The sequence below is a fragment of the Hypanus sabinus genome, chromosome 8 (genome assembly GCF_030144855.1).
Source record: "Hypanus sabinus isolate sHypSab1 chromosome 8, sHypSab1.hap1, whole genome shotgun sequence".
Lineage (NCBI taxonomy): Eukaryota > Metazoa > Chordata > Chondrichthyes > Myliobatiformes > Dasyatidae > Hypanus > Hypanus sabinus.
Genome location: NC_082713.1, coordinates 149332147 through 149359088, shown reverse-complemented (window position 1 = coordinate 149359088; position 26942 = coordinate 149332147). Strand labels below are relative to the sequence as shown.

General features: G+C 39.1%; 1 protein-coding gene across 6 annotated transcripts in view; it reads right to left on the bottom strand.

Moving 5' to 3' along the window:
• The window catches only part of LOC132398583 (coiled-coil domain-containing protein 91-like), a 179804-nt gene that overhangs the window by 69009 nt on the left and 83853 nt on the right, over window positions 1–26942 (bottom strand). For all 6 annotated transcript variants that reach the window (XM_059978232.1, XM_059978227.1, XM_059978231.1 and 3 more), the window contains 2 exons: window positions 22962–23039; window positions 2895–3002 (listed from right to left, as the gene is read on the bottom strand). In XM_059978232.1, the coding sequence (XP_059834215.1) occupies window positions 2895–3002; window positions 22962–23039 (186 nt within the window). The remainder of the gene's footprint in view (window positions 1–2894; window positions 3003–22961; window positions 23040–26942) is intronic.

Here is a 26942-nt window from a genome sequence, read left to right as displayed (position 1 = left end):
AACAACTCATATTCCAATTAGATAGTCTTCAACCCCATCATATAAACATTGAATGTTCCTATTTCACCATCTAAAACAAAATAGGAACTGTTTGAGTCATGTGGCACGCTTCCATATTAAAACATCCAGATAAATAGACAGATATGCTCAAGGTTCTCCACTTCATAATTATCTATGACAACATGTTTTCTGTTTTAGTTACTTTTGTCTGACTATATTTTGTCAACAAAGCAGCCTTTTCTAAGTCTACTGTCACTCCCTACCCAGTTTATTATCATATCTAACACTAAAAATTCCTATTAAAAAACACATATTAGAAACTGCATATTCATCCCTCCATAAACATTTCAAACTTTCATAGTGAAAGTTTTGTTTCCTCCAATTTCTATCAAAATTAAATGTCTTTGAACAAACCTGTGAATTTCTTTCCATCAATTTCTCATGCTAAAAATCATTAGCTTTACTTGAAAACTACCGGGACTAAACCAAACCTTTTTCATGTTAAAATTAATGCATCATTTAACCACTAGGTAACTAACCTTTATGCTAATGTTTTGACAACTGCTTTAATAGCTTTAAAATTTATTTTGTATTTGCATTGCAAAATGAGAAGATCTACTCAGCAAAAAACACAAATCTTATATAATAATGCACTCATGGTGACCTTTTTTTAAAAAAAAGGGTTGGTAAACATGCCAACTTTAAATGACTGTAATGTATGAACTATACTAAACAAATAACCATGCTTCAGGAAAATGTGCTGTACAGTAGCTTGGTCATCAAATGCAGAACATGACCAGTACTCCATCAGAACAAGCGGGAACAAAGAAAATACAACCCATTTCTATCTGCCAGCTTAATGTGAGAAAAATATTGGCAGCAGGAAGATTTTTTTAAAAGCAGTTCTAGAACTAATAATATGTTAGAATGTTGCACCACTTTAGCTGTAAATGGAATCCACTATCGATCTGCTTCAGAGGTACAGAGCTGATATCGTAGGACAGAGCAAAACAAGTAGCAAAATGACATTTTCACTTTGAAGGAGAAATCTGAGAACTGATTTTTGGGCTTTGTGCCAACCACAAGTTTAAGAGGGCAAAAGTCTGAAAAATAACATGAGACACACTTTGGTGCAGCCTCCTGCACCCATGCTGAACTCATCAATTTCTTCAGTTTCATTACCAACTTCTACCTTGCCCTCAAATTCACTTGGATCATTTCCAACAGCCTCTCCCCTTCCTTCATCTCTTTGTTTCCATCTCAGGAGACAAACTATCAACGAGCATTTTTACAAATTCACTGACTCCCACAGTCACCTCCCATACCATTCCTTTTCTCTCAGTTTCTCTGTCGCTACCACATCTGTTCTTTCAGTAAAGGAGAAATCAGATGTTCTTCTTTTTCAGAAAATGGGGCATCTTCCGCACCCCATCACACCATGATTAATGCAGCCTGCATCCACACCTCCTCCATTCCTTACATCCTGCTCTCGCCCCACCTTTCCCCAGGCAGAACTGGTCCCTTTCACTACACATCCAGTACATCATTTTTCGACACTTCCGTCAGCTGCAATGAAATCTCACCACTAGCCACATCTTCTCCTGCACAACTCATTCTGCAAGGAGCAGTCTGTCCATGATGCCCTGGACTACTTACTCTGCCCCTTCCCCAGACACATTCCCCTGGATGATAAGGGGTGTAACAACCTGTCCTTACACCACCTCTCTCATCACCATCCGGGGACCTAAACAGCCCTTTCAAGTCAGGCAGAGATTCACACACTCCTCCTCCAACCCTATTTGTTGTATTGGGTGCTCTCGATGTGGCCCCCTCTACATCAGTGAGTCTGAGCACAGAGTAGGTTTACCAAGAATCCATGACAGTCCTTCACAGATGCCTCAAACACCTAGCTGTAAGCTATCTTAATTATCTAATGCCACACACAGCCTGCAAACACCTCATTCTCTTTTCCTTTTCAACCATTTGTCCATCACCCACATACTCCTCAAACTTCCCCCTACCCATCCCTCAATTGGTTCTATGCTCCATTTTAGCAAATTCCATCTTTGGCAGCCCTTTGTTGCCTCCACCCATAACCTTCCAGCTGCTAATGCTATCCCTACTCTTCCCTTCTCCATCTGCCTATCATCTCTCCCTCACCTGGATCCATCTGTCACTTACCAGCTCTTACTTCACCCATTGCCTCCCCCTATTGGCTATCTCCTCTATTCTCCTTCAGTCTCAACCCAAAATGTCAACTGTCTACTTTCTTTCCCTGGATGCTACCTGACCCACTAAGTTCCTCCAGAAGTTCACCTTTTTCTCCAGATTCTAGCATCTGCAGTTTCATGTCTCCACATCTAACCCTTCACCTCACTGTTGCCTGTGGACTTATCTGCCACATTTCATTAGAATAGCAATAACATTTTATTAGTATTTCATAGACTTAAGTATTTTGGAACACACTGAGGTTGTGAACACTGCAATATCTGAAGCACAATTTCTATCTCTTTTCTTCACTAAGACCAGAATATGGCTGGCACTGCAGGAAGCTTTCCCCTCAGAAACCCATATGTATCAACATACTGAAGTTGTAGTACAGGGGGCGTAAAACATGTCAAATTGATGCAAATTTTATGAATGGCTTCACTTCAATTACTTAATTAGCAAGTTGTGGGCAAATCTGTCTTATTAATGACCAGAGGAAGTTTATAAAACTACTTTAGTATAAGTCTTGTGTGGAAGAAACACATCAGAGTTTGAAACATAATGAACGCAACCACAATAAATGAAGTAAAATATAAAATTTTCAAACTCATATTGAACACATCTGATAATTGGACTCACATGGTGCAAACAAGAAATAAGGTGTCTATGTTACAAGCCAATATTACCTGAGCATTGAGCAATTCTTCACATTTCTGTATTTGTTTCTCTATGGCTGATTGAAGACATATTTTGCTTGTTTCTTGCTGCTGCATTACAGCAGACTTTGTTAATGCCTTGAACAAAGAACAAGCCAAGTTAAACAGCTTTTGAACACAATAACACGTTTTCCCTCCAATTTAGTCAAATTAAAAAACAAACCTATAATTACATGTACTGTACACCTTTCAGAAAAGATCACTTTTAATTAAAAAAGTTAATATGAAGTCACAACATTCAATCTATTATAAATGGCTATTTAATATCCCAGTCAGCATTCCCTTTGCAAAGACTGCACCTCGTACAAACCCAGACACATCACAGGCAACTGGGAAGGTACTGGGTTCACTTGACTAAAGTGGGTTCGACTTAGTGAATTTAAGACAGACCACACAGAACGCAGACAAATAAAACCTGCTGAAGAAAGAACCACCAGACATATTTCACTAACTGACAAATACCACATCCTCTACACATTAAATCTGCATGCTGTGAAATCCCATGGGCCAGCATGATGTTAAAAACATCAAGCAAAAGCAGATGGAAATTCCAAGAAATGGAGCATAAAAGGCTAACACCCCATTGTGTGGGTGAAGCAGAGCAATTAGAGCATCCCATGCAGATCCACTCAACGAGTCTGAATTTGAGGAAAGGAAGTTAAGATGCATTAAAATAAAAGTTACCAGACTATACCAAAGCCCAGAAATTATGATATAAGGCTATGGCTCAGAAAGGTATGACTCCTCTTATCCTTTTCCTGAATTCATTGGAGTATCCAATTGTACTAACTACAAGCTTTAATTTTAATTTTGGTATATTGTTATATTTACTACGATATTGTCCTACATCTCTTTCTGCCTTAAAATTCCTGAACATAAAAATAATTCCCTGATTTTAAAGACCGCACAGAATGATGATGTTGCTGATTGACAATAACCAGCTAGTAACAACTAGGGACATTTTTTGCACCATTTATAGGAAATTATATTAGATTTCTGCCAACAAAATGATGTAATTCAAATTAATGTAATGTAATTGATTGAATTACAGTTCTTCATGCCTAAAAAAGATCATAATAAGTTATCATTAAACAGTTCTTCTTCTTGACAGCAAAAAAAAATCATAGAAACACAAAAAGGAGGAAAAGCAAGTCTTTTTGCCCACCCAGCCAGTGAAGATGGCTAATCATCTTTCCCAATACCATATTCCTGCCCTCTCAAACCCATCAATCCCTTTTGTAACTAGACAGTTATCCATCTCCTTTTTATATGTACTGTATTCAGCAACAGATTTCTCCAGTCCTCTGCAGTAGTCCTCCACAGGCTAATCACTCAGAATGGAGAAACCTTTCTTCAATCATTCCTGAACCTCTGTCCAAGTAGCAGAAGATTGTAACTTGTCATTCTAAACACACCAGCTAGGGGAAATATCCTTCTGCCTCCAGCCTGTCCAGACCTTTCGGAATTTCATGTTTCAATTACACCCCTTCTCATACTTTTAAAATCTGCTGAATATAAACGCAGATGCCAATCTCTCCTCATATAGCGATCTTGCCATCTCAAGACTCACTCCAAAGAACTTTTTAAAATCTTCTTTAGCCACAAAAGACTAGAGGATGGATAATAATGTGCCTTTATTCAAGTTGAACTGCAAGGACAAGCCAGGGAAGGCACAAGTTAGTGAGCCTAACATCAGTGATAGGTAAGTTACTGGAGGGGATACTAAGAGAGAATCGATCTACATCGACAAAGGCACTAAGTACACACAAGAGACTACAGACGCTGGAATCTGGAACGGCAAGCGATCTTTAGGAGTAACTCAGCGGGTCTGTGGGGTAGAGGAATTCTCTTGTTGCAATCTGAAATGTCAGCAATGCCTTTCCTCCCTCATAGATGCTGCTCACTACACTGAGTTCCTCCAGCAGTTTGTTTGTTGGTTTGGAAAGGCAAGGACTAATTAGGGATACTCAGCGTAGCTTTGTGTTTGGGAAACTATGTCTCATGAACTTGAGAGTTTTTGACAAAACGACGACGACATTTTGTGTAGGGTAGTATATGTTGACTTTGTGTAGACTTTTGACATGGTTGACTGGTCTGAAAATTGAGATTACATGTGATCATGGTGAGCTGGATGCTCATGGTGAGATGAATCACTGAGAGAATCCTAAATAATCAGTTCAATAGATAAGGAGATCATAAATGCATAGGGAAACTACCCATTCAATGCAGTATTTCAGGGCATTATCTGTCATTTGACAACAATGAAAATCTTGCAAGATGAATTTATTTTGGTTTATTTGTGTGGTGACAATACATCAATGTTACAATAGTTCAAGTGCAAAGAGATACATAAGTTCATATTCAAAAACCCTTAAAATGCCATGAACAAGGAGAAAAAGTAATTAAGATACTGATAGAATGTTAGCCTGTTTCTTAAGGAAAGACAAGAGCTCAAGTTAACAAACAATTATTCAGGCCATGCAGATCTGGGAATATATTTGAAAAGCAAAACACAAACTCCTTATTGCTGGGAATCTAAAATCATTACTGAAAATATTGTAAAAATACTCAGAAGCTTAAGTAGCATCTATAGAGCGGAAAATAGGGTCAACAGTTCATGTCAATGTCAATGACTTCCAGTCTGGTGAAAGGTCTTCGATGCAAAATGTTTAATCTAGTTCATTCCCCACATGCACTGCCTGACTTGCTAGAGTTTTACTGATTCTTTTCTATTGATGTCAAGATAGAATATTTTGGCTTTGAAGAGAATGTAACATAATATCAAAGTAACACCTAGATCCCTAGTATAACATTATAAGATCACACAGGCAAGGAATGCATTAGCTGGAATTTAATCAAATCAGTCATAGTTTCCCAAATTTTAAAATATAATCAAGAGGTTATGCTGTGGAAAGTCCAAGCGGTCTAACCCAAATGGAAATACATGCCATGACAAATGATTTTAAATTTGAGATTGATCCATTTTTTCTGTTAACTAAAAGCACAGAGACGTAGAAACAAGTTGGAGATTTAGTTTTTTGTCTGAATCAGCCAGGATCACAATGAATGGTGAAATTGTTTCAAGTGATTAAATGGTGTAATCCAATTCTCATTACCTCAAGACACTGTAGCATAATGCAGGCTAAGCAAGTTTCTCATTGCACCTGTATGTAAATGTACTTGTACAGATGATAATAAACTCAACTTTAATTTTGCAACAAGGCACCATAAATGAATCAAATTTCATGCAAGTTAAAGTACATTCTGAGGATCCCTTTAATGTTGCTCTATAACTGAACACACTCTGCAAAGAGCTGCATAACAAATATTCTAGAACAATACATACAAAATCAAGGAGGAACTCAGCATGTCCTGTTGAAGGGTCTCAGCCCAAATTGTCAACTGTTTCTTCCTCTCCATATACATTGCCTGACTTGTTGAGTTCCTCCAGCACTTTGTGCACATTGCTCACAATTTCCAGCATCTGCAGAATCTCATGTGTCTAAGTGATCTAGAATATCTTCTGCCAGATACAGATGACCAAAAGCAAATAAAAACTTTTATGTACATAATATTAGCTATTCATTCAGAAATGTTAATTCTGCCATATATGCAGAGAAGGATATTTAGCTCAGTAGTCATTCCACAAGCCTTTGCCAAATCCTGTCACTTTCAGCCTTTCCCACAGTTGATGTCAGATGATGAATGTGTCTGCACAAATGAGGGACGGTGCATAATAATTTCCCATCATTGCTGGCACTATTACTGTCATAGGAATAAATTCAATTTCTGCAAGATCTCATGTCCCAGTCTGAAGCTACCATATTTTGATAAAGTGACTCAATTTAATATCCAAATGCTTTTACACACCTTGTCCTGTTCTAGTCTAAACAAATAGCTGTCAATGAATCACCCCCCACCCCCCCCCCCCCCCATGTCCTCACCAAACTCGAGCACAGAAATCCAATGAATTCAGCACTATTATGTCTATTTGGCTAGAACTGCAAAATTTACCAGCATCAATAGGAAAGATGGTAGACAAATGAAAATTCTAACAAATGCTTTTATGAAATGATATTGTTGCATCTAATCTTAATGATTAACTACACAACAACTTTAAATTAGTGACATTGCCAGTCTCAAACATCCTGTTAAACATTAAAAGGATTATTAGGAAGAACACTTAATTATACCTATTTAATACTCCAAAGGAAACATAAAAAATACAGAACATCTGCTTAAGCAAGTACAGTCTCTGCAAGGTTCAACATTCAACAGAGTTAGAGTACATGCCAAATTTGAGACCTGACAATAAAGTCTACATAAACGAAACAATGAAACAAGAGTCAAAGTAGAATGTACAATCTTGTGTAATAAGACAATTGCTGACCAACATTACACGAGCAAAGAAAGCCAGATTGAAAAGGCTAGCCAGACTGACATACAGTTTTACACTATCAACATAGCATGATCTACTTTTTGGTTTATTGACGGAATTGAACATAAATTTCTGGGAAGTAAAATCAACCTAAGCTCAAATCTAACAAAAAGAACTGGCACTCATTCGACCATTAAACTGAAATACAAGTCCATTTGCACACTGAGGATCAATAGTAAACAAATCCTGACACACTGAAAAGTACAAATTCAACATTAAATCAACAGGGAAAGAGTGGCTTGAACAATGACAGGAGGTGATCATTGAGACAGCACACAGTAAACCCTGAATGATTAGTCTCTCACTTTCAATGTTTAACTTTCTTAAACTTATGCTCAGTTTCAGCTATGCCACATTACTAAAAAGATCTCATTATATCCACAGCAATACTATTTTCAGAAATCTTTTATCATGTGATACTTCAAGCAGTGTACAATAAGTGATCAGGAATGACACTTCAATTCCAGCCATTCAATATGAACATCAAACATTCTGCCTTTTAGTTAACTACAAGCCTGCAATGTTCTTGGCTATGATCCAGCAAATAAGCTTTCTGACTAAACTAAAAGGTTTACCTTTTAATCCATACAACACACACAAAATGCTGGTGGAACACAGCAGGCCAGGCAGCACCTATAAGGAGAAGCATTGTCGATGTTTCGGGCCAAGACCCTTCGTCAGGACTAACTGAAAGGAAAGATACTAAGAGATTTGAAAGTAGTGGGGGAGAGGGAAATGCAAAATGATAGGAGAAGAACGGAAGGGGGGGGGGAATGAAGCTAAGAGCTGGAAAGGTGATTGGCGAAAGAGATACAGAGCTGGAGAAGGGAAAGGATCATGGGACGGGAGGCCTCAGAAGAAAGAAAGGGGCAGGGGGTATCCACTACATTTAGAACCTGTATGGTCAGAAGACAGAAACCCTCAACCCTCATTGCTTTGAAATGTTTGTGCATACCTGGCACACAAGGTTTAAAAAAGGATCATGTATCTATCATCAGAAGTAGTGTAATTTAAAAATATTTCATTATGTCATATACCACAAACAGACTGTGTAACAACATTCAATATAGAAAATACACAGGGAATTTATTCTTACTTGACAGCAGGTGCTTTATATTTTCCATTTTCTTTAGATAATACTGAAAGGATAGATGTATATCATGTGGATAAGAAACTGTACATAGCAAAATTAATTATTTACCAAAAATATACAATTTAGTAAATAACTATTTAGTAGTCAAAAACACAACCACAGCTTTGTACGAAAGCAGAATCTGCAGGAATGCTTGTTCATTTGTAAGAATGTCTGGTTATTTAATATACTTTAAAATATTTGAATATGCTTGCTTACACACATAGGTTTTGCACCTGAACATATTAAATATTAAAAATTTTTCAGATAATGTTCTGACAGTTTTTTCTAAATTCAGTTATGAGTACCACATTCCTTCAACTCCCATGCAGTGTGAAACGATGTTGAGAAATGCAAGAAAGAGTAGGAAGTTTTAAAGGTGATCTATAATTGGTACCTTGTCAGTTGGTAGTATGGATACACAGCTGTTAACTTGCAATTCTATTGTAAGTTGATAGTAATGTACCTATGCCTCAGGAAAACACAAGACGGATTTCATTCCTGTGCTATTTTTATGAAGAGGAAAATCAAAATTAACCCAGCAACTGACTAACCTGACCAAAGCAACCTCCAATACTTACTAAGGCAAGTGACCATATTATTACTTGTCCCGCCATATTGGCAATCTCACTCAGCGGTTAGTGAAAAAAATGTGAGCTTTCAACTGTTCAAGGAAAATGCTTTCAAGAATAAGGCTGGTCATTTGGGGAAAAGTAAATAGAAATTTTAACATTACTTGGCTGCAAATTAAACATCCAAATCAGCAAACTCTTGATCTGGAGGAATTCTCCAATTATTATTGCCAATAACTATCTATTTCAAGCAGCACAGAAATTCTTGCCGATATTACAACACATGATATTCCGAATTATTTAGCAACATACTCCTTACTCTTCTGTTGGACATATTTGACTGCTGCTCAGAAATTCACTTCCTGATCATTTTAGGTTCAGATTCATTTATTTAACACATATACATTGAACGTACTGTGCAGTGAAATGTGTTGTTTTTGTTAACAGCCAACACAAACTAAGGGAAAATCTGCAGATGCTGGAAATCCAAGCAACACACACAAAATCTGCTGAAGGGTCTCAACCAGAAACGTCAACAGTACTCTTTTCCATAGGTGCTGCCTTGCCTGCTGAGTTCCTCCAGTATTTTGTGTGTGTTGCTAACACAAACTAAGAATCACTGAGAGCAGCTGCAAGAGTGACAACACACGCCAGTGCCAGTATAGCATGCCCACAATTTTCAGCAGAACAACACAAGCAATAACACAAAGTAACATCAGCAAAACAAGCCCCTTCCCTTCCACCCACATACACAGACAACACTCCAACCCCAGGACAGGCTGCTTCCAGGCCTCCAGTGGGCTCACAGACATCAAGACCCCTACTTGTGGACGCCAACTCAGGGGTTTCAACCATCAGGCCTTAACGTCCGGACTGCTAACTTCAGTCATTGACCTTTGGGCTTCGATCTTCAGTATCGATCCCAGGGCTCACCAGTCACGGACTCTGAACTTCAGGCCTCAAACTCCTGACTCACATGGATATCTGACCCCCGGATTTGCTGACCTGCATGGTCAACAGCCCTAGTCCATGGGGCCTGCCAACTTAATTCATTGACTACAGGAATGGCTGCTCTTCATTTGCATTGCCTGCTGACCCAACATCCATCCACGTAGACTGCTGCACTTCGACCATGGCTCACTTCAACCTCTACTGCGCCACTGACCCATTTCCCACTCTTATTTAACTGCCCCTGACTTCCAGCACCTATTCATCCCTGTCCCTAAACCCTAACCTGACCCTTCACTCCCTGTGCTATCCCCTAAAATCATTCCTCATACCCTAAAATCCTAAGTCTGAGCCACAACTTTGATGGACATCACAGCTCAGCGCCACCTTGACCAGAACCATCCAGGGAGGTTGTAACCAAATAGGCACACATTTGGTCTGCAATGAAAATTGTGAAGCACATGCAAGCCCAAAGATGATTATATACCAGAACTGGCAGATACAATCAGTCAAAATGAAATATTCTGATTGTTTCAGAATCAGAATCAGGTTCATTAACACCGGCATGTGACGTGAAATTTGTTAACTTAGCAGCAGTAGTTCAATACACTACATAATATAGAAGAGAAAATGAATAAAATTAATAATAATAAGTAAATCAATTACAGTATACATATACAGATTGAATAGGTTAAAAAATGTGCAAAACAAAACTGTATATTAAAAAAGGTGAGGTAGTATCCAAGGATTCAAAGTCCATTTAAGAATTGGATGGCAGAAAGGAAGAAGCTATTCCTGAATCACTGAGTATGTACCTTCAGGTTTCTGTACCTCCCACCTGACGATAATAGTGAGAAAAGGGCATGTCCTGGGTGCTGGAGGTCCTTAATAATGGACACTGCCTTTCTGAGACACCGCTCCTTGAAGATGTCCTGGGTACTTTGTAGGCTAGTACCAAGATGGAGCAGACTAGATTTACAACCCTCTGCAGCTTCTGTGCAGTAGCCCCTCCATACCAGGTAGTGATGCAGCCTGTCAGAATGCTCTCCACGGTACAACTATAGAAGCCTTTGAGTGCATTTATTGACATGCCAAATCCAGTACCACAGGTCATGGTTTGAGAATAAGGGGTAGGTCATTTAGGACAGAGTTAAGGAAAAAATTCTTCTCCCAGAGAGTTGTGGGGATCTGGAATGCACTGCCTCGGAAGGCAGTGGAGGCCAATTCTCTGGATGCTTTCAAAAAGGAGCTAGATAGGTATCTTACGGATAGGGGAATCAAGGGATATGGGGACAAGGCAGGAACCGGGTATTGATAGTAGATGATCAGCCATGATCTCAGAATGGTGGTGCAGGCTCAAAGGGCCAAATAGTCTACTTCTGCACCTATTGTCTATTGTCTTCAAACTCCTAATAAAGTATAGCTGCTGTCTTGCCCTCTTTATAACTATATCAATATGTTAGGACCAAGCTGGATCCCCAGCGATCTTGACACCCAGGAACTTGAAACTTCTCACTCTCCCCACCTTTGATCACTCTATGAGGATTGGTATGTGTTCCTTCACCTTACCCTTCCTGAAGTTCACAATCAGCTCTTTCATCTTACTGATGTTGAGTGCCAGGTTGTTGCTGTGGCACCACTCCACGAACTGACCTATCTCACTCCTGTACACCCACTCGTCACCACACACCCAAGGTGCATATGTGTTGATCATCAGCAAGGAGGGTATGTTATCACTAATCCACTTCCAGTTAGGAAGTCAAGGATCCAATTGCAGAAGGAGGTACAGAGGCCCAGGTTCTGCAACTTTTCAATCAGGATTGTGGGTATGATGGTATTAAATGCTGAGCTATAGTCGATGAACAGCATCCTGACATAGGTGTTTCTGTTGTCCAGGTGGTTTAAAGCCATTTGGAGAGCTACTGAGACTGTGTCTGCCATTGACCTATTGTGTCGATAGGCAAATTGCAATGGGTCCAGGTCCTTGTTGAGACAGGAGTTCAGTTTAGTCATGACCAACCTCTCAAAGCATTTCATCACTGTCAATGTGAGTGCTACCGGTCCATAGTCATTTAGACAGCTCACTTTATTCACAGATCCCTGAAAGTTGCCTCACAGATAGATAGGGTAGTTAAGAAAGCTCATGGGGTGTTAGCTTTCATAAGTCGAGGGATAGAGTTTAAGAGACGTGATGTAACGATGCAGTTCTATAAATCTCTAGTTAGGCCACTCTTGGAGTACTGTGTCCAGTTCTGGTTGCCTCAGTATAGGATGGATGTGGAAGCATTGGAAAGGGTACAGAGGAGATTTACCAGGATGCTGCCTGGTTTAGAGAGTATGGATTATGATCAGAGATTATGGGAGCTAGGGCTTTCCTTTTTGGGAGAGAATGAGGATGAGAGGAGACATGATAGAGGTGTACAAGATATTAAGAGGAATAGACAGAGTGGACAGCCAGCCCTCTTCCCCAGGGCTCAGTACAAGAGGACATGGCTTTAAGGTAAGTGGAGGGAAGTTCAAGGGGGATATTAGAGGAAGGTTTTTCATTCAGAGAGTGGTTGGTACGTGGAATGCACTGCCTGAGTCAGTGGTGGAGGCAGATACACTAGTAAAGTTGAAGAGACTACTAGACAGGTATATGGAAGAATTTAAGGTGGGGGGTTATACGGGAGGCAGGGTTTGAGGGTCGGCACAACATCGTGGGCCGAAGGCCCTGTACTGTGCTGTACTATTCTATGTTCTATTCTTCTCAGGCATTGGAATAATTGTTGCCTTTTTGAAGCAAGTGGGAACTTCTGCCCATAGCAGTGAGAGGTTGAAAATGTCCTTGAATACTCCCACTAGTTGGTCAGCACAGGTTTTCAGTGCCTTACCAGGTACTCCATCAGGACCTTCTGCCTTGTGAGGGATCACACTCTTTAAAGACAGTCTAACTTCAGCCTCTGAGACAGAAATCACAGGGTCATCAGGTGCAGCAGGGATCTTCACAGCTGTAGTTGTGTTCTTCCTCTCAAAGCAGGCATAGAAGACATTGAGTTCATCTGGTAGTGAAGTATCGCTGCCATTCATGTAATTGGGTTTTGCTTTGTAGGATGTAGTGTCTTACAAACCCTGCCAGAGCTGCATCCGATGTCGTCTCCAACCTCATTCGAAATTGTTTCTTTGCCCTTGAAATGGCCCTCCACAAATCATACCTCGTTTTCTGGTACAGGCCTGGGTCGCCAGACTTGAATGGCACAGATCGAGCCTTCAGCAGATGACGTACCTCCTGGTTCATCAACGGCTTTTGGTTTGGGAACGTACAGTAAGTCTTTATAGGCACACAATCATCCACAAAGATTTTAATGAAGTCAGTAACAACTTCAGCATACTCATCCAGGTTCAAAGATGAATCTTGAATCCACTGACTCAAAGCTGTGCTTTCCTTGTCCATACCTTCTTGGTCCTCTCTACTGGTGCTGCAGTCTTCAGTCTCTGCCTAAACTCAGGGAGTAGAAGTACAGCCAGGTGATCAGACTTCCCGAATTGAGGAAATGGAATAGCATAGTAGGCATTCTTGATTGTGGTGTAGCAATGGTCCTGTAGCGATCTGTTGATGGTAATTGCTCAGCGATTTTTTCAGACTGGCCTGGTTGGAATCTCTCAAAACAATGGTGAAGGCATTAGGATGCGCTGTTTCATGTATGTTGATCCTGTTCAGACATCTCAAGTCTGTTTGTTACTTCCTTCAATGCTTCACTTGCTTAGTATAAATCCACATTACATTTAATTTACCACTATCATTTTGAAAAGAATGTCAGAGCCACCATTATTTACTTGTCAGCTGATTTTAACATGTAAATATTATTACATATATATGAAAACAGTGCAATACTTCAGATAATCATTCACAGGTTTCCCTATCAACCCACCCCCATTTGAACCAATTTATACAGGAACACCATCAAGCAGGAATTACAAGGCATCTGTCTGCAAGTCCTTTCACAGGACTGCATGGACTGCTCAGAGGATCATTGGGGTCTCTCTTCCACCCATCAGAAATACTTACCCGGCACGCTGCAAATGCAAAGCCTTTAACAAGGTCCCTCCTATACATTCAACAATTTCTTTGATTCCCTACAACCAGGCAGGAGGTACCATAGAATTAGGACAAGAATTGTTAGGATAGGAGACAGCTTCGTTCCCCCAGGCTATGAGACTACTGAACTCCCTGCCACCATCTAGGTCTCATCACATATGAAGCAACAGTTGCGCTATACTGTTTATTTTTAAACATATGCCGTAAAATGTGCTTTATTATTTGTCAATTTATCTGTGGTGATATTAATGTGTTATGTATGTGAGTTATTTGTACTGTGTTGTGCACCTTGGTCCTGAGAACCATTGTTTTGTTTGGCAGTATACATGTAATCGGCTAAATGACAATAAGACCATAAAATATAGTAGATTTGGCTATTGCATCTGCTCTGCCATCTCATCATGGCTGATCCATTTTCCCTCTCATTCACAATCTCCTGCTTTCTTCCCATTTCCCTTCACACCATGACCAATCAAGAAACGCCCTGACCAAACAATAAACTGAACTTGAACAAGTCACGAAAAAGATCTGAAATCATTGAGCATGCATTCAAGCCCAAAGGATTCTTACATTTATTTTCTTAACCAAGAAAATTTGCCTTCACAACTTAACAGCACTCACACCTTTGAATCCAAAGGTTATAGATCCATTTCCAAGAGATTTCAGCGCATTATTCAGTACTGCATAATGCAGTACTGAGGGAGCTTTACATTGACCAAAGTATTGTCACTTTGAGGCATTAAACAAAGGCCTTTATGTTCTCTCAGGTACAGTACTGTGTAAAAGTCCTAGGCCCATGTAAAATAATTCTGTAAAGCTAATATGCTTTCAAAAAGAATAAAATGAAAAATTTCTAAATATCAAAAATGTTACTATAAAGAGCAGTAAACAAACACCCTTTGCTTTTAATTCTCTTAGGTACACTGTTGTGCAGTTTTATTAAAAAAAAATTGGCTGGTAGGTTGTTCCAAGCATTCTAGAGAACTTGCCACAGTTCTTCTGCAGACTTTGGCTGTCTCGCATGCTTCTGTGTCTCCAGGTAATCCCAGATAGCCTAAATGATGTTGAGATCAGGGCTCTGTGGTGGCCATGATATCTGAAACCATACAAAAAACCTAGGGTGCATAAGGCTTTTGTACAGTTCTTATATGCTCAAGAGACCATGGTATTAACTCTTGAGAATGTGCAGTGTACTTGTGACCAATAATTTCCAGTACTAATTATTAATTATTAATTCCGGTACTAATTATTAAACAGTAGCTTACTGATTTGGGCCAGTGTCAAAGAGTCTACAAAAATTGCTAAACTACATCAATTATGATGGATTTCCTCATCTACATGAAAATATATTCTTGCTCACAAGGAGCCACAAGGCAAATCGCTGCATGGCATCAGGATCTTGTGCAGTATGAATCAAATATATAAGTAGGCTATGACAAGTACTGCTGTCAGCGCTCTTCTGATAAACTCTGAGAGCAAAGCTATGGCCATAACTTTACACAAAGTACACTGACGAAGGGTCTCAACCCGAAACGTTGACTGCTTCTTTCAACGGATGCTGCCCGACCTGCTGAGTTCATCCAGCTCGTTTGTAAGTCTTGATATGGCCATAACTTTGTCATCTGCTAAAACAGTCAGATTTTCCAGTGCTTCTGAATATATCTTGACAGTTTGAAACATCTAAAAACGTTCAAAATTGATACATCAAAACAAATGTTATTTTTTAAAATTACAATTACAATGCAACTTTCTTCCTCACAGCTGCAAATTCAATATTCAAGAGGGATGAGTTAGCCTGCTGCAAGACCCAAGAGCGAATTTCTCAGCGTAACTAGGATTTTTCCAGCAAGTTGGAGCCATCTGCATTTCCTGAACTTGCTGGCACTTGCAGGGCTAACTACAGTATTGTCAATAAAACCTAGCACTACATTGGCCAAATTATTTGGTTATTAATTCTTTAGTATTTTTTTGCGGGACTGCGCATTCAGTTTGGCTGTTCCATATGCTATATTACAGCAACTACACATCAAAAGTACTTAATTGGCTGTTTAGCTCTTCTGACATGCCAGGGCCATGTACATTGTGTTCTTTCTTTTTTTTTGCCTTTGGGACAGAACAGCAATTCTGAAAGTGTATTGAAGAAAGGTCAAAAAAATTAAATTGCACTAATCTTTACATTCTTCTTCAGTTCTATTACAATTAACAAAGCTTATCCCTACTAACAAAGAACACAAAAGCCTAAAACATGCAAAAGAGATTGGATATTAAAGATCCAATCTTTATATATAGAAACATTTATTAAGATAATACAAGTTATCCAATTCAGTAACTGTCTACAAAACTGGAATTTTAGTACATGCCAGATGTACATTTCAGGAAATTGCACACTCTGAGACTAATTGTAAAAAGAGGAATGTGTGCTTAATGGGTTAAGCTAGAAATGTATCTTTACAAATTAAATTTGGTGGATGGTGATGGAAAATAACCTTCAAAATCAAAATAAGCTATTAATAGACTTAGAGAAGCTGCTCTTTGTCAAATTAATGTTATCCAAAGAGACTATGGCATTTTCACAGATAGCTTGTCTTATAGGTTGCTCCTGAAACCCGGTTAGATTCCTAGAAAACCTGCAATGATAATCAGACGTTTTCTCAGACAATCTCTCCTAATAATTCTCCAATATGCAATTAATTAGCCCTGCAGCAACCTTAACTCACCTAGTTAATCTTAGCCTAATCACAGGACAATTTACAGTGACCAATTAATCTACTAACTGGTATGTCTTTGGATATAGGGAGGAAACCGGAACACCTAAAGGAAATCCAGGCAGTCACAGAGAAGAAATTCCTTACAGAGGACACCGGAAATGAAAATCGAATTCTGATTACCTAAACTGTAATAGCGCTGCACAAACTGCTATGCTACCATGGCGCCCAGTTTTCCTCCAATTCCAAATCCTAAAATACTCTAGAAAGATCACAACATTATATCTAACATTCCCTCAATGTGGTAATACTTCCAAGTATTAAAACCTACCATTCCACAAGTTCCAGGGTCCCTCATAATATCAGAAATCTCCCTCAAAACAATGTATAACCAGAGATGAGCAAAATAGGGGAACCATGCCTCTTCTAAAACAACATCACGTTTAAAAAGCTCTGAACAAAAAGGAGAGCAACACAGTCAAAATGCTGGAGGAACTCAGCAGGTCAGGTACCATCTATACAAGTAAATAAACAGCAGACATTTTGGGCCAAGACCGTTCATCCAGCATGTTGTTTGTGTTGCTCTGAATCTCCAACATCTACAGAATCTCTTGTGTTATTGAACAAAAATGAACTTCTAAAATGCAAAAGAATAGCATTTGTGACACATACTGAACCTTGACTGCAGCAATGAAATGTCATCAAACTCCAACTCTAGCTGTGCTTTGCAAGGATAATTGTTTAGGCACAATAAAACTTCCAACAATGTTAATTTTTTTTGCATTTTTCCTGTTCTAACTGAAGACAGGAAGTTAATCAAGTTTAAAATATAACCTTTTAACTTATAATATAATGCAGATACAAATTTAACGTGTAACCTGACAAATTATATTTAGTTCTGTTTACATGTATTCAGTCCCAACCAATAGCTTTTACTTTAAAACTTTTTAAAAAATGTGATAAAAACAGGATGTATACAGAATTTGCATTCCTGGGATTCTGGTCCATCTGCTTGAAAGGACTAATCAAATCAAGAGAAAACCTGCAGACGCTGGAAATCCAAGCAACACACACAAGATGCTGCAGGAACTCAGCAGCCCAGGCAGCATCTATAGCAGCATTTCAGGCCAAATCCCTTCATCAGGACTGAAGAAATAAAGATGAGAAGTAGATTTAAAAAGAGGGAGAAAGGTGACGTAAAAAGCTGGGAAGTTGATTGAGGAAAGAGATACAGGGCTTGAGGGGGAATCTAATAGGAGTGAAAGAAGACCATGGAAGAAAGAAAAGGGGGGAGGAGCACCAGAGGGAGGCAATAGGTAGGCAAGGAGATAAAGTGAGAGGGAAGAGGGGATGGGTAATAGTGAATGGTGAAGGAGAAGCGGGGAGAGGGCAGCACAGGAAATGTGAGAAATCTATGTTCATGCCATCAAGTTGGAAGCAACCCAGACAGAGTATAAGGTGTTGTTCCTCCAACCTGAGTGTGGCCTCATTATGAATGTAGAGGAGGCCATGGATTGATGTAACAGAATGAGAATGAGAAATGGAATTAATATGTGTAGCCACTGGGAGATCTCGCTTCTTCTGGCAGATGGAGTGTAGGTGCTAGGCAAAACGGTCTCCCAATCTACGTTGGGGAGACTTCATCTGTGAGTCTGTTGGGGTCATAACACTTAACCTGCGAGTCTGTTGGGGTCATATACTGCGTCCGGTGCTCCTGATGTGGCCTCCTATATCAATGAGACTCAACCCATTGAAGGGGCTTAAAATCAAAGCCCTATTGTTTAAGGAGAGAATTCAAATAACATGTTTTGACGTAACAGTGTAGCTGAAATCTTGAATCCACTTCCCAAACAGTGTAATTGCTAGATATTGAGCTTTCAAGACAAGATATAATGTCATAACTGTGAAAATAACAATAAAGACAAATCAGTGAAAGATTGTTGAAGTGAGTTGCTGAAGTTATTGGAGGATATATGAACTTGATCAGATTTCAAAGTAGAAGCTACAGAATGGCTCAAAATGAGATGTAATGTCATTTATGGTATCTCAGAGTCATATATCAGATCCATAAAAAGAAAATAAAAATGATATTAATCAGCAAATCAACCAAAGCTCAATAATTCCATGTCTTCAGGAAGAGTGTTTTTCAATCACCCTGTTCCATGTACTGATAGGGTTCATAAAATTGCTTCTTTAAGAGTTATCAACCAAGTATGGAAACTTTGAAATGTGCAGTTTTTATTAATGCAACATAGAGGAAGTTTGTTTTAAATCATTGCCTGAAAAGTTAATTAAGGTATTAAAATTCTACCTTTAAATCTAAATCCATATATACATATAGGTAATATTTACTTTTATTAATTTCTGTAATAGGCAGCAGTAGCCACATTCACTCCTGAAGGGAAAAAACTCGCAGATGAGCTCAATACCTTTTATGGATGCTTTGAATGAGAAAATAGGATTACATCTGTACAAGTCTTGCAGCACCTTGTGACTCTGTGATCTCCATCTCAGAAACTGACACCCGAACATCTTTCATGAGGGTGAAACCTCCCAAGGCATCAGGCCCTGTCGGTGTCCCTGGTAGGACTCTGAAAGCCTGCGCCAACCAACTGGCAAGAGTGTTCAAGGACGTCTTAAGTCTCTCACTGCTGCAGTCAGAGGTTCACACCTGCTTCAAAAGGGCATCAATCATACCAGTGCCCAAGAAGAGCAGGGTGAATTGCCTCAGCACCCATCATCCAGTGGCACTCACATCTGCTGTGATTAAGGACTTTGAGAGGTTGGTCACAGCTAGACTCGACTCCTGGCGAAGCAAGGACCTGGACCCACTGCGGTTTGCCTATCACATCAATAGGTCTACAGTGGATGCAATCTCACTGATTCTTCGCTCAGCCTTGAATCACCTGGACAACAGTAATTCCTACATCAGGCTGCTCTTTATTCAGTTCTAATCAACAACCTCCAAAACCTGGGCTTCTGTACCTCCCTCTGCAACTGGAATCTTGACTTTCCCACCAGGAGAGCATAGTCTGTGCAGATTGGAAATAACATCTCCTCCTAGCTGACGATCAACACTAACACACCTGAAGGAACCATGCTTAGCCCACTGTTCTGTTTTCTTCTACATCCACAACAACTACTGTTGACAAAAGTTTCAGATGCTGATGAAGCGATGTACAGGAGCAAGATAGATCAACTGGTTGAGTAGTATCACCACAACAACTTTGAAGTCAATCTCAATAAGATCAAGATATTGACTGTAGCTTTCAGGAAGGGGAAGTCAAAGTAACATTCACCAGCCCTCATTGAGGGATTAGCAGTGGAAAAGGTGAACAGCTTTAAGTTCCTGGTGTCAACATCTCTGAAGATCTATTCTGGACCCAACAGACTGACACAATTACAAAGGCGGCAAGACAACAGCTATATGTCATTAAGAGCTTGAGGAGACTTGATATGTTCCCAAAGACACTCGCAAATTTCTACAAATGTCTCATGCAGAACACTCTAACTGGTTGCATCACCATCCAGTGTGGAGGGGCCATTGCACAGGATCAGAAATAGCAGCAGAAAGTTGTAAACTCAGCCAGCTCCATCATGGGCACTAGCTTTCCCAGCGTCCAGGACACCTTCCAAAGGTGGTGCCTCAAAAAGGCGTCATTGATCATTAAGGATCCCCAACACTCAGGACATGCCCTCTTCCATTGCAAACACAAAGAATGTGGTACAGGAGCCTAAAGAGGCGCACTTAGTAACACCTTCTTCCACTCTGTCATCAGATTTATGAATGGACAATGAATCATCAATACTACCTCACTACTTTTCCTCTCTTTTTCCACTACTTTTTTATTTATATTTTTATATATACTTCGTATTGTATAATTTAGATTTTATTATGTATTGCAATGTACTGCTGCTGTAAAACAACATTTCATGACATATACCAGTGATATTAAATCTGATTCTGTTTCTAATTCAGAAAAATCAGTTAAATTACATTATATCATGGTATTAAATTACACGTATGTTGTCTTTGATTTAGTAACTATTACTTCTTTTGCAATATGTATTAGTGATCCATAGAGTACAGTATTGATCATTTTACTTAAATACAGTAGAATGCTGCAGATATTAATATTCATTTATTCTCTATTAATTTGTACACTGTCAGGTAATGAACTTAATACCAAACAAATATCCCAAAGAGAGTTACATATAAGCAAAAAAGATCGATACACTGTAAGGATTCTTGACTGAATTTTTTTTTAAGTTAACCTTATGAAAACATTCAAAAACCAATGTTTGGCATTGATTTTAATTGTAAGTGGACAATTAAATTGATACTCAGATACACCACCAGATGGGGTACTTATGAAAACCTTATTAAACACAAACAAATGCTGGAAATAATGCCTGAGGTCATGGACAGAATTGAATCAAGGAAAATATTCCAAACTAATCTTTAGATTTGTAACTGAGCGGAAAGATGAAATATGAAGGTAATATAAAAGAGGAAAGCAGTTTTTTTCAGATATATAAAGAGTAAAAGAGAGACTAGAGTGGATATCAGACCGCTAGAAAATTATGCTAGACAAGTAATAATGGGGGAGCAAAGAAATGGCAGATTAACTTAAGTATTTTGTGCCAGTCTTCACTGTAGAAGATACTACTGGTGTGTCAGAAATTCAAGAGTGTCAGGGGGCTGAAGTGAGTGTTGTTGCTACGACGATGGAGAAGGTACTTAGGAAGCTGAAAAGTCTGAAGGTAGGTAAGTCACCTGGGCCAGATAAAAGACGCCCAACATTCTGAAAGAAGTAGCTGAAGAAGTTGTGGTAGTGATTGGTAGTGATTTTCCAGGAATCATGGATTCCAGAATGGTTCTGTGGGACTGTAAAATTGCAAAAGTCATTTCACTCTTTAAGGAGGAAAGGAGGCCAAGTTTCTGGAAAATATAAAGATAGGTGGAAGGGCATGTATTGTTTAGGAAGCAGGGAGTCTGCAGAAGGACTAAGACAGAATGGAAGAATGGGCAAAGAACTGGCAGATAGAATATAGTGTAGGAAAGCATATGGTCATGCAATTTGATAAAAGGAATCAAGGCGTAGACTATTTTCTAAACAGGAGAAAATTCAGAAATCAGAGGTGCAAAGGGACATGGGAATCCCCGTGCAGGATTCCCTAAAGCTTAACTTGCAGCTTGAGTCATCAGTAAGGAAGACAAGTGTAATCATTTGTTGGCATTCATTTTGAGAGGACTAGAATATAAAAACAAGAATGTAATGCTAACCCTTTATATGGCATTAGTCAAACCATTCTTGAGAGTATTGAGAGGAGTTTTGAGCCCCTTATGTAAAAAAATATATTGGAGATGGTCCAGTGGTGCTCAATGAAGTGATTCCCGAATCTGTGTCAGGTCTCACCTATGTAGGGGAGGCCCCACTAGGAGCCTCCTAGATGGGGAAAAAAATTACACCAATGGATTTGCACATGAAGTGCTGCCTCACCCGGAAGGACTGATTAGGGCCCTAAATGATGGTGGTGTAAAGCAAAGTCTAACTTTTAGGAAGGTTGCAGGGTTAAGTATCAGGAGGGAGATCATGGAGGTGAGAGCAAAACAAGCTAAAGGAGTTGCAGAGAAGGGAGGGAAAGAAAAGATGTGCCTGGTGGTGGGATCCCACTGGAAATTGTGGAAGTTGTGGAGAATGATATTTTGGATTCAGAGGCTTCCAGAGTGGTAGATGAGGACAAGGGGAATCCTGTCCTTATTATGCTGGTAAAGGATGGGATGAGGCTGGTTGTCCAGAAAATGGAGGAAATGCGGTTAAGAGCTACATTGATAACAGTGAAAGGGAAACCCCATTTTCTGAAAAGGACATCTGAGATGCCCTGGATAGGAAAGGCTCATCATGAAAACAAATGCAGTAACAACAGGGGAGCTGAGTGATGGGAATAGCATCCTTGCAAATGACAGGGTGGCAAGGGGTGTAATCGAGTTGTTGGAATCAGTAGACTTGTAAAAGATGTCGTTATCAATAATTTCATTTCCCTCCACAGCTGCTGCCTGACTAGAGTTATTCGAGCATTTTCTGTATGTTGCTCCATTCCAGCATCTGCAGTCTTTCTTGTGTTTCAATTTATTTCAATTCAGCCTGAAGAATACCAACCTTAAATTCTTCAATGATAATGCTAAGAGCATCGTTGCCAGCTTTTCTAAGATCTTCTAACTGCTGTTTATGTTTTTCCTGGAAAATAATATTACAATCTGTTAATGTGTGAATTATGAACAAATGTTATTACAGCCATTATCAATGCCATAGTGATAACATTTTAATGCTGTGTAGAAATATTGCAATTTTTTGAATAATGGTAATTGAAAGCAGCACAAAATTCCTAGCTATCTACATGCCAGTACATAACAGGACAACCTAACTTACTCTATTACAAAAATTCAATTGAGTGTTATGTTTGAGCCATTACTGAATTTCATAGTATGTAAACATAGTATATATAACTTTTCATAACAGCATGAGCTTCACTCTAATGCAATTTTACTATACTTTGATAAGGGAGCTTTTGTATGAGTGTATTAAATATTTGAATGGCTACATGATCAAGACTGCAGTGCTAATGTCATCAAAAATGGATTCACAGTTGGACTGGTTATTGAGACAAAGGTGTTGCTGTTTTAATAATTAGGACACTGAGAATGAAGAAAAATTAATACCTTTGGAAAGTGGAGAACAAGTTAAGCATTGTAGTAATAAGAATTGTTTACCATGTACTCTGAAACAACCAGTAATGAACCGTGAAACATTTACAAATCAAGGTACTGTAGATATGCCATTGCTACTAACAGCTAGAGCAAATTCAGTACTCTTAGCCCACAGAACTATCCACTGAACAGAAATGTTTTTAAATTTAAAGGTAGCTTAAATCATTTTTTCATATAATGTGCAGTTTTCACCAAAGCAATAACATACAAATCTGAATTGACATCAAGTAAATCTGAATAAATGTATTGCATTTTAAAGCAGCTTTAAATTCCTTGGCATGAACATATCTGAGGATCTGCCCTGGAACAAGCATTAAGTGTCAACTCAAAGAAGTCACGACACCACCTCTACTTTCTTCAAAGTTTGCGTAGATTCCGCATGTCACCAAAAACTTTGACAAACTTCTATAGATGCTTAGCAGTGAGTACCCTAACTTGTTGCATCATCACCCGGTATAGAAAGACCAATGGCCTGGAATGGAAAAGACTACAGGAAGTGGTGTATATAACCCAGTCCATCACAGGCAAAATGCTCCCCCCACCTTCACCTTACCAATGTGTACACTTACATGGAGTACTACCACATGAAAGCATCAACCAAAGACTCCCAATATGCAGACCAGGCCCTCTTCTTGCTACTTCCATCAGGCAGGACATACAAGAGCCCCAGATCCCACGCCATCAGGTTCAGGAACAGTTATTACCCTAAAACCATCAGGCTCCTGAACCAGCAAGGATAACTTCAATCACCACTACTCTGGGCTGATTCTATCACCCACATGCTCACTGACAAGGATTCTTTACAACTCTTGTTCTCAGTATTATTTTTTTATTTGCACAGTTTGTCCTTTTCTTGCACATTCTTTGTCAGTATTTATATGTTTTTTTTTGTGAATTTCTTTTGTATTTCTTATTTCTTCCTGTAAATGTCTGCAAGAAAATGAATCAAGATCGATATGGTAACATATACATGCTTTAATAATAAACTTACTTTTATGTTTTATGTGGACTGATCCATTTCATATCTTGACAATGTGGTTACTCTCCTGAGTAACCATGGCAGCAAATACCTACCTTAGGACCATGTCCATCACATGAAGATCACATACTACCCTGACTTGGAAATAACCTGCTTCCTTATCCAAATGTTGGAACTTTTGCCCTAATAACATGTTGTGAGCACCTTCACCAGAAAGGCCGCAGTGGTTCACTTTACAGGTGAGGAGATACAGGCAGTAATTGCTAGCTCCTATAAAAGAACAGAGCCATTTGGTGTGGTGGTGCTGGGAGGGAAATATTTCTCAAATCATCAGCTGTATTATGATTTTTTCCAATTCAAACATACACCCTGGAAAGCATCAAGGTAACACCTCCACAAAGGAACAGATAAAGAACAAATTGCAATTACACATTATTTTCATCACAAGGCCCTATGAAGGAATTATAGATGAGGAAAGTAGTAGAGGGAAGGAAAAAAATATGTGCCTTTCTTCCCCTTAATTTAGGAAAATAAGAATTAAATTGAATGGCTGGCTGTAAATGTAATAAATGAGAAAAAAAAGTAAAACAGACTGTAAGAAATTGAAAGATTTAACTCACCAGCATAAAGATTCAAATTAAAGTTTTTCAATGCAGTACCTTTTCCCTGGCTTATAAACAACATGAAGGCTAACAATGAAATTATTTTCAATCTATGCAGATGGGAAATGGAATCACATACAGCGAACATTTATTTTAACATTAATATGGCACTAAGCAACCTAATTGGCTTAACTATTGGACTCCAATACATGGCAGGAAACAATGGCAGGGAACAATTCTTGGATCTTCATGACTTAGTTAAGCTAATATGCCCTAATTAACGACCCGTAACAATGACTGGAGTAATCCAAAATTACTACAATTGTCCCTTTAGAGTTTTCATGACTAAATTGTTAGCTTGGAGGCACAATTTAATAATATCCAGAACAAAATCAACATTTGCCAAGTTGAAACCAGATGCATGGAAAGTGAATTCTGCTTTATTTGGAGCAAGAATTTAACTTCAGCAAGACAATTCAGATATGAAGAATAAGTTCACTTGATAAACAGGAAAAAAATAAACATGTAGTTCATAAACTGGAATACCTAGGAAACAAGAAATTAAATGACATGCTTTCCTTGTATTTTTCTCTACTTGAGAGCAGTTGCCTACCAAGTAGTGAAGTTTTGAAATTCTGGGAGGCTTAAAAGATAATCGCTCAAGTGTTCTTTCCTTCTTGTTTGCTCAAAACAATAAAATGCAATGTTCAAGACTGGAACAGCACTGCATACACTGTATATTTGTAGAAGGAACAGAGATCTGGAAAAAGTGTATTCTGTACTGCCACTGTTTCCACTTTGATACGAAAGTCTTCTTTTGTAAAAAATTAAATCCACTGTGATTCAATGTTGTAAAACAACAAAACATGAAAACTGCCAAGGGGAGGGGGTGAATATGTTTTATAGGCACTGTAAGTCTGTAGCTCGGCATATTGACGAAATGAGTCAAGACATTGAGTATCAACTATGCACAGAGTTACAAAAAACTGCGAATCAGCTGTGTGAAACAATGAGGCACTGCTAATAACAAATGTATGGTTTATCAAAAATGGAAAAGTTTATGAAGGATTCGCTTTTGTAAAAAGTTAAAAACAAATATCAATAGAGAATCAATCTAGCAACAGAGAAACATAGAAAACCTACAGCACAATACAGGCCCTTAGACCCACAAAGCTGTGTCGAACATATCCTTACCTTAGAACTACCTAGGCTTACCCATAGCCCTCCATTTTTCTAAGCTCCATGTACCTATCCAGGAGACTCTTTTAAAAGACCCTATCGTTTCTGCCTCTACCACCACCGCAGGCAGCCCATTCCACGCACTCACCACGCTGCGTAAAAAACTTACCCCTGACATCTCCTCTGCACCTATTTCCAAGCACCTTAAAACTATGCCCTCTCATGCTAGCCATTTCAACCTTGGGAAAAATCCTCTGACTATCCACACGATCAATGCTTCTCATTATCTTGTACACCTCTATCAGTCACCTCTCATCCTCTGTTGCTCCAAGGAGAAAAGGCACAGTTCACGCTACCTGTTTTCATAAGGCATGCTCCCCAATCCAGGCAACATCCTTGTAAATCTCCTCTGCACCCTTTCTGTGGTTTCCACATCCTTCCTGTAATGAGGCGGCCAGAACTGAGCACAGTACTCCAGTGGGGTCTGACCAGGGTCCTATATAGCTGTAACTCTCAGCTCCTAAATTCAATTCTACGATTGATGAAGTCCAATGCACCTATGCCTTCTTAACCACAGAGTCAACCTGCGTAGCTGCTTTGAGTGTCCTACTGG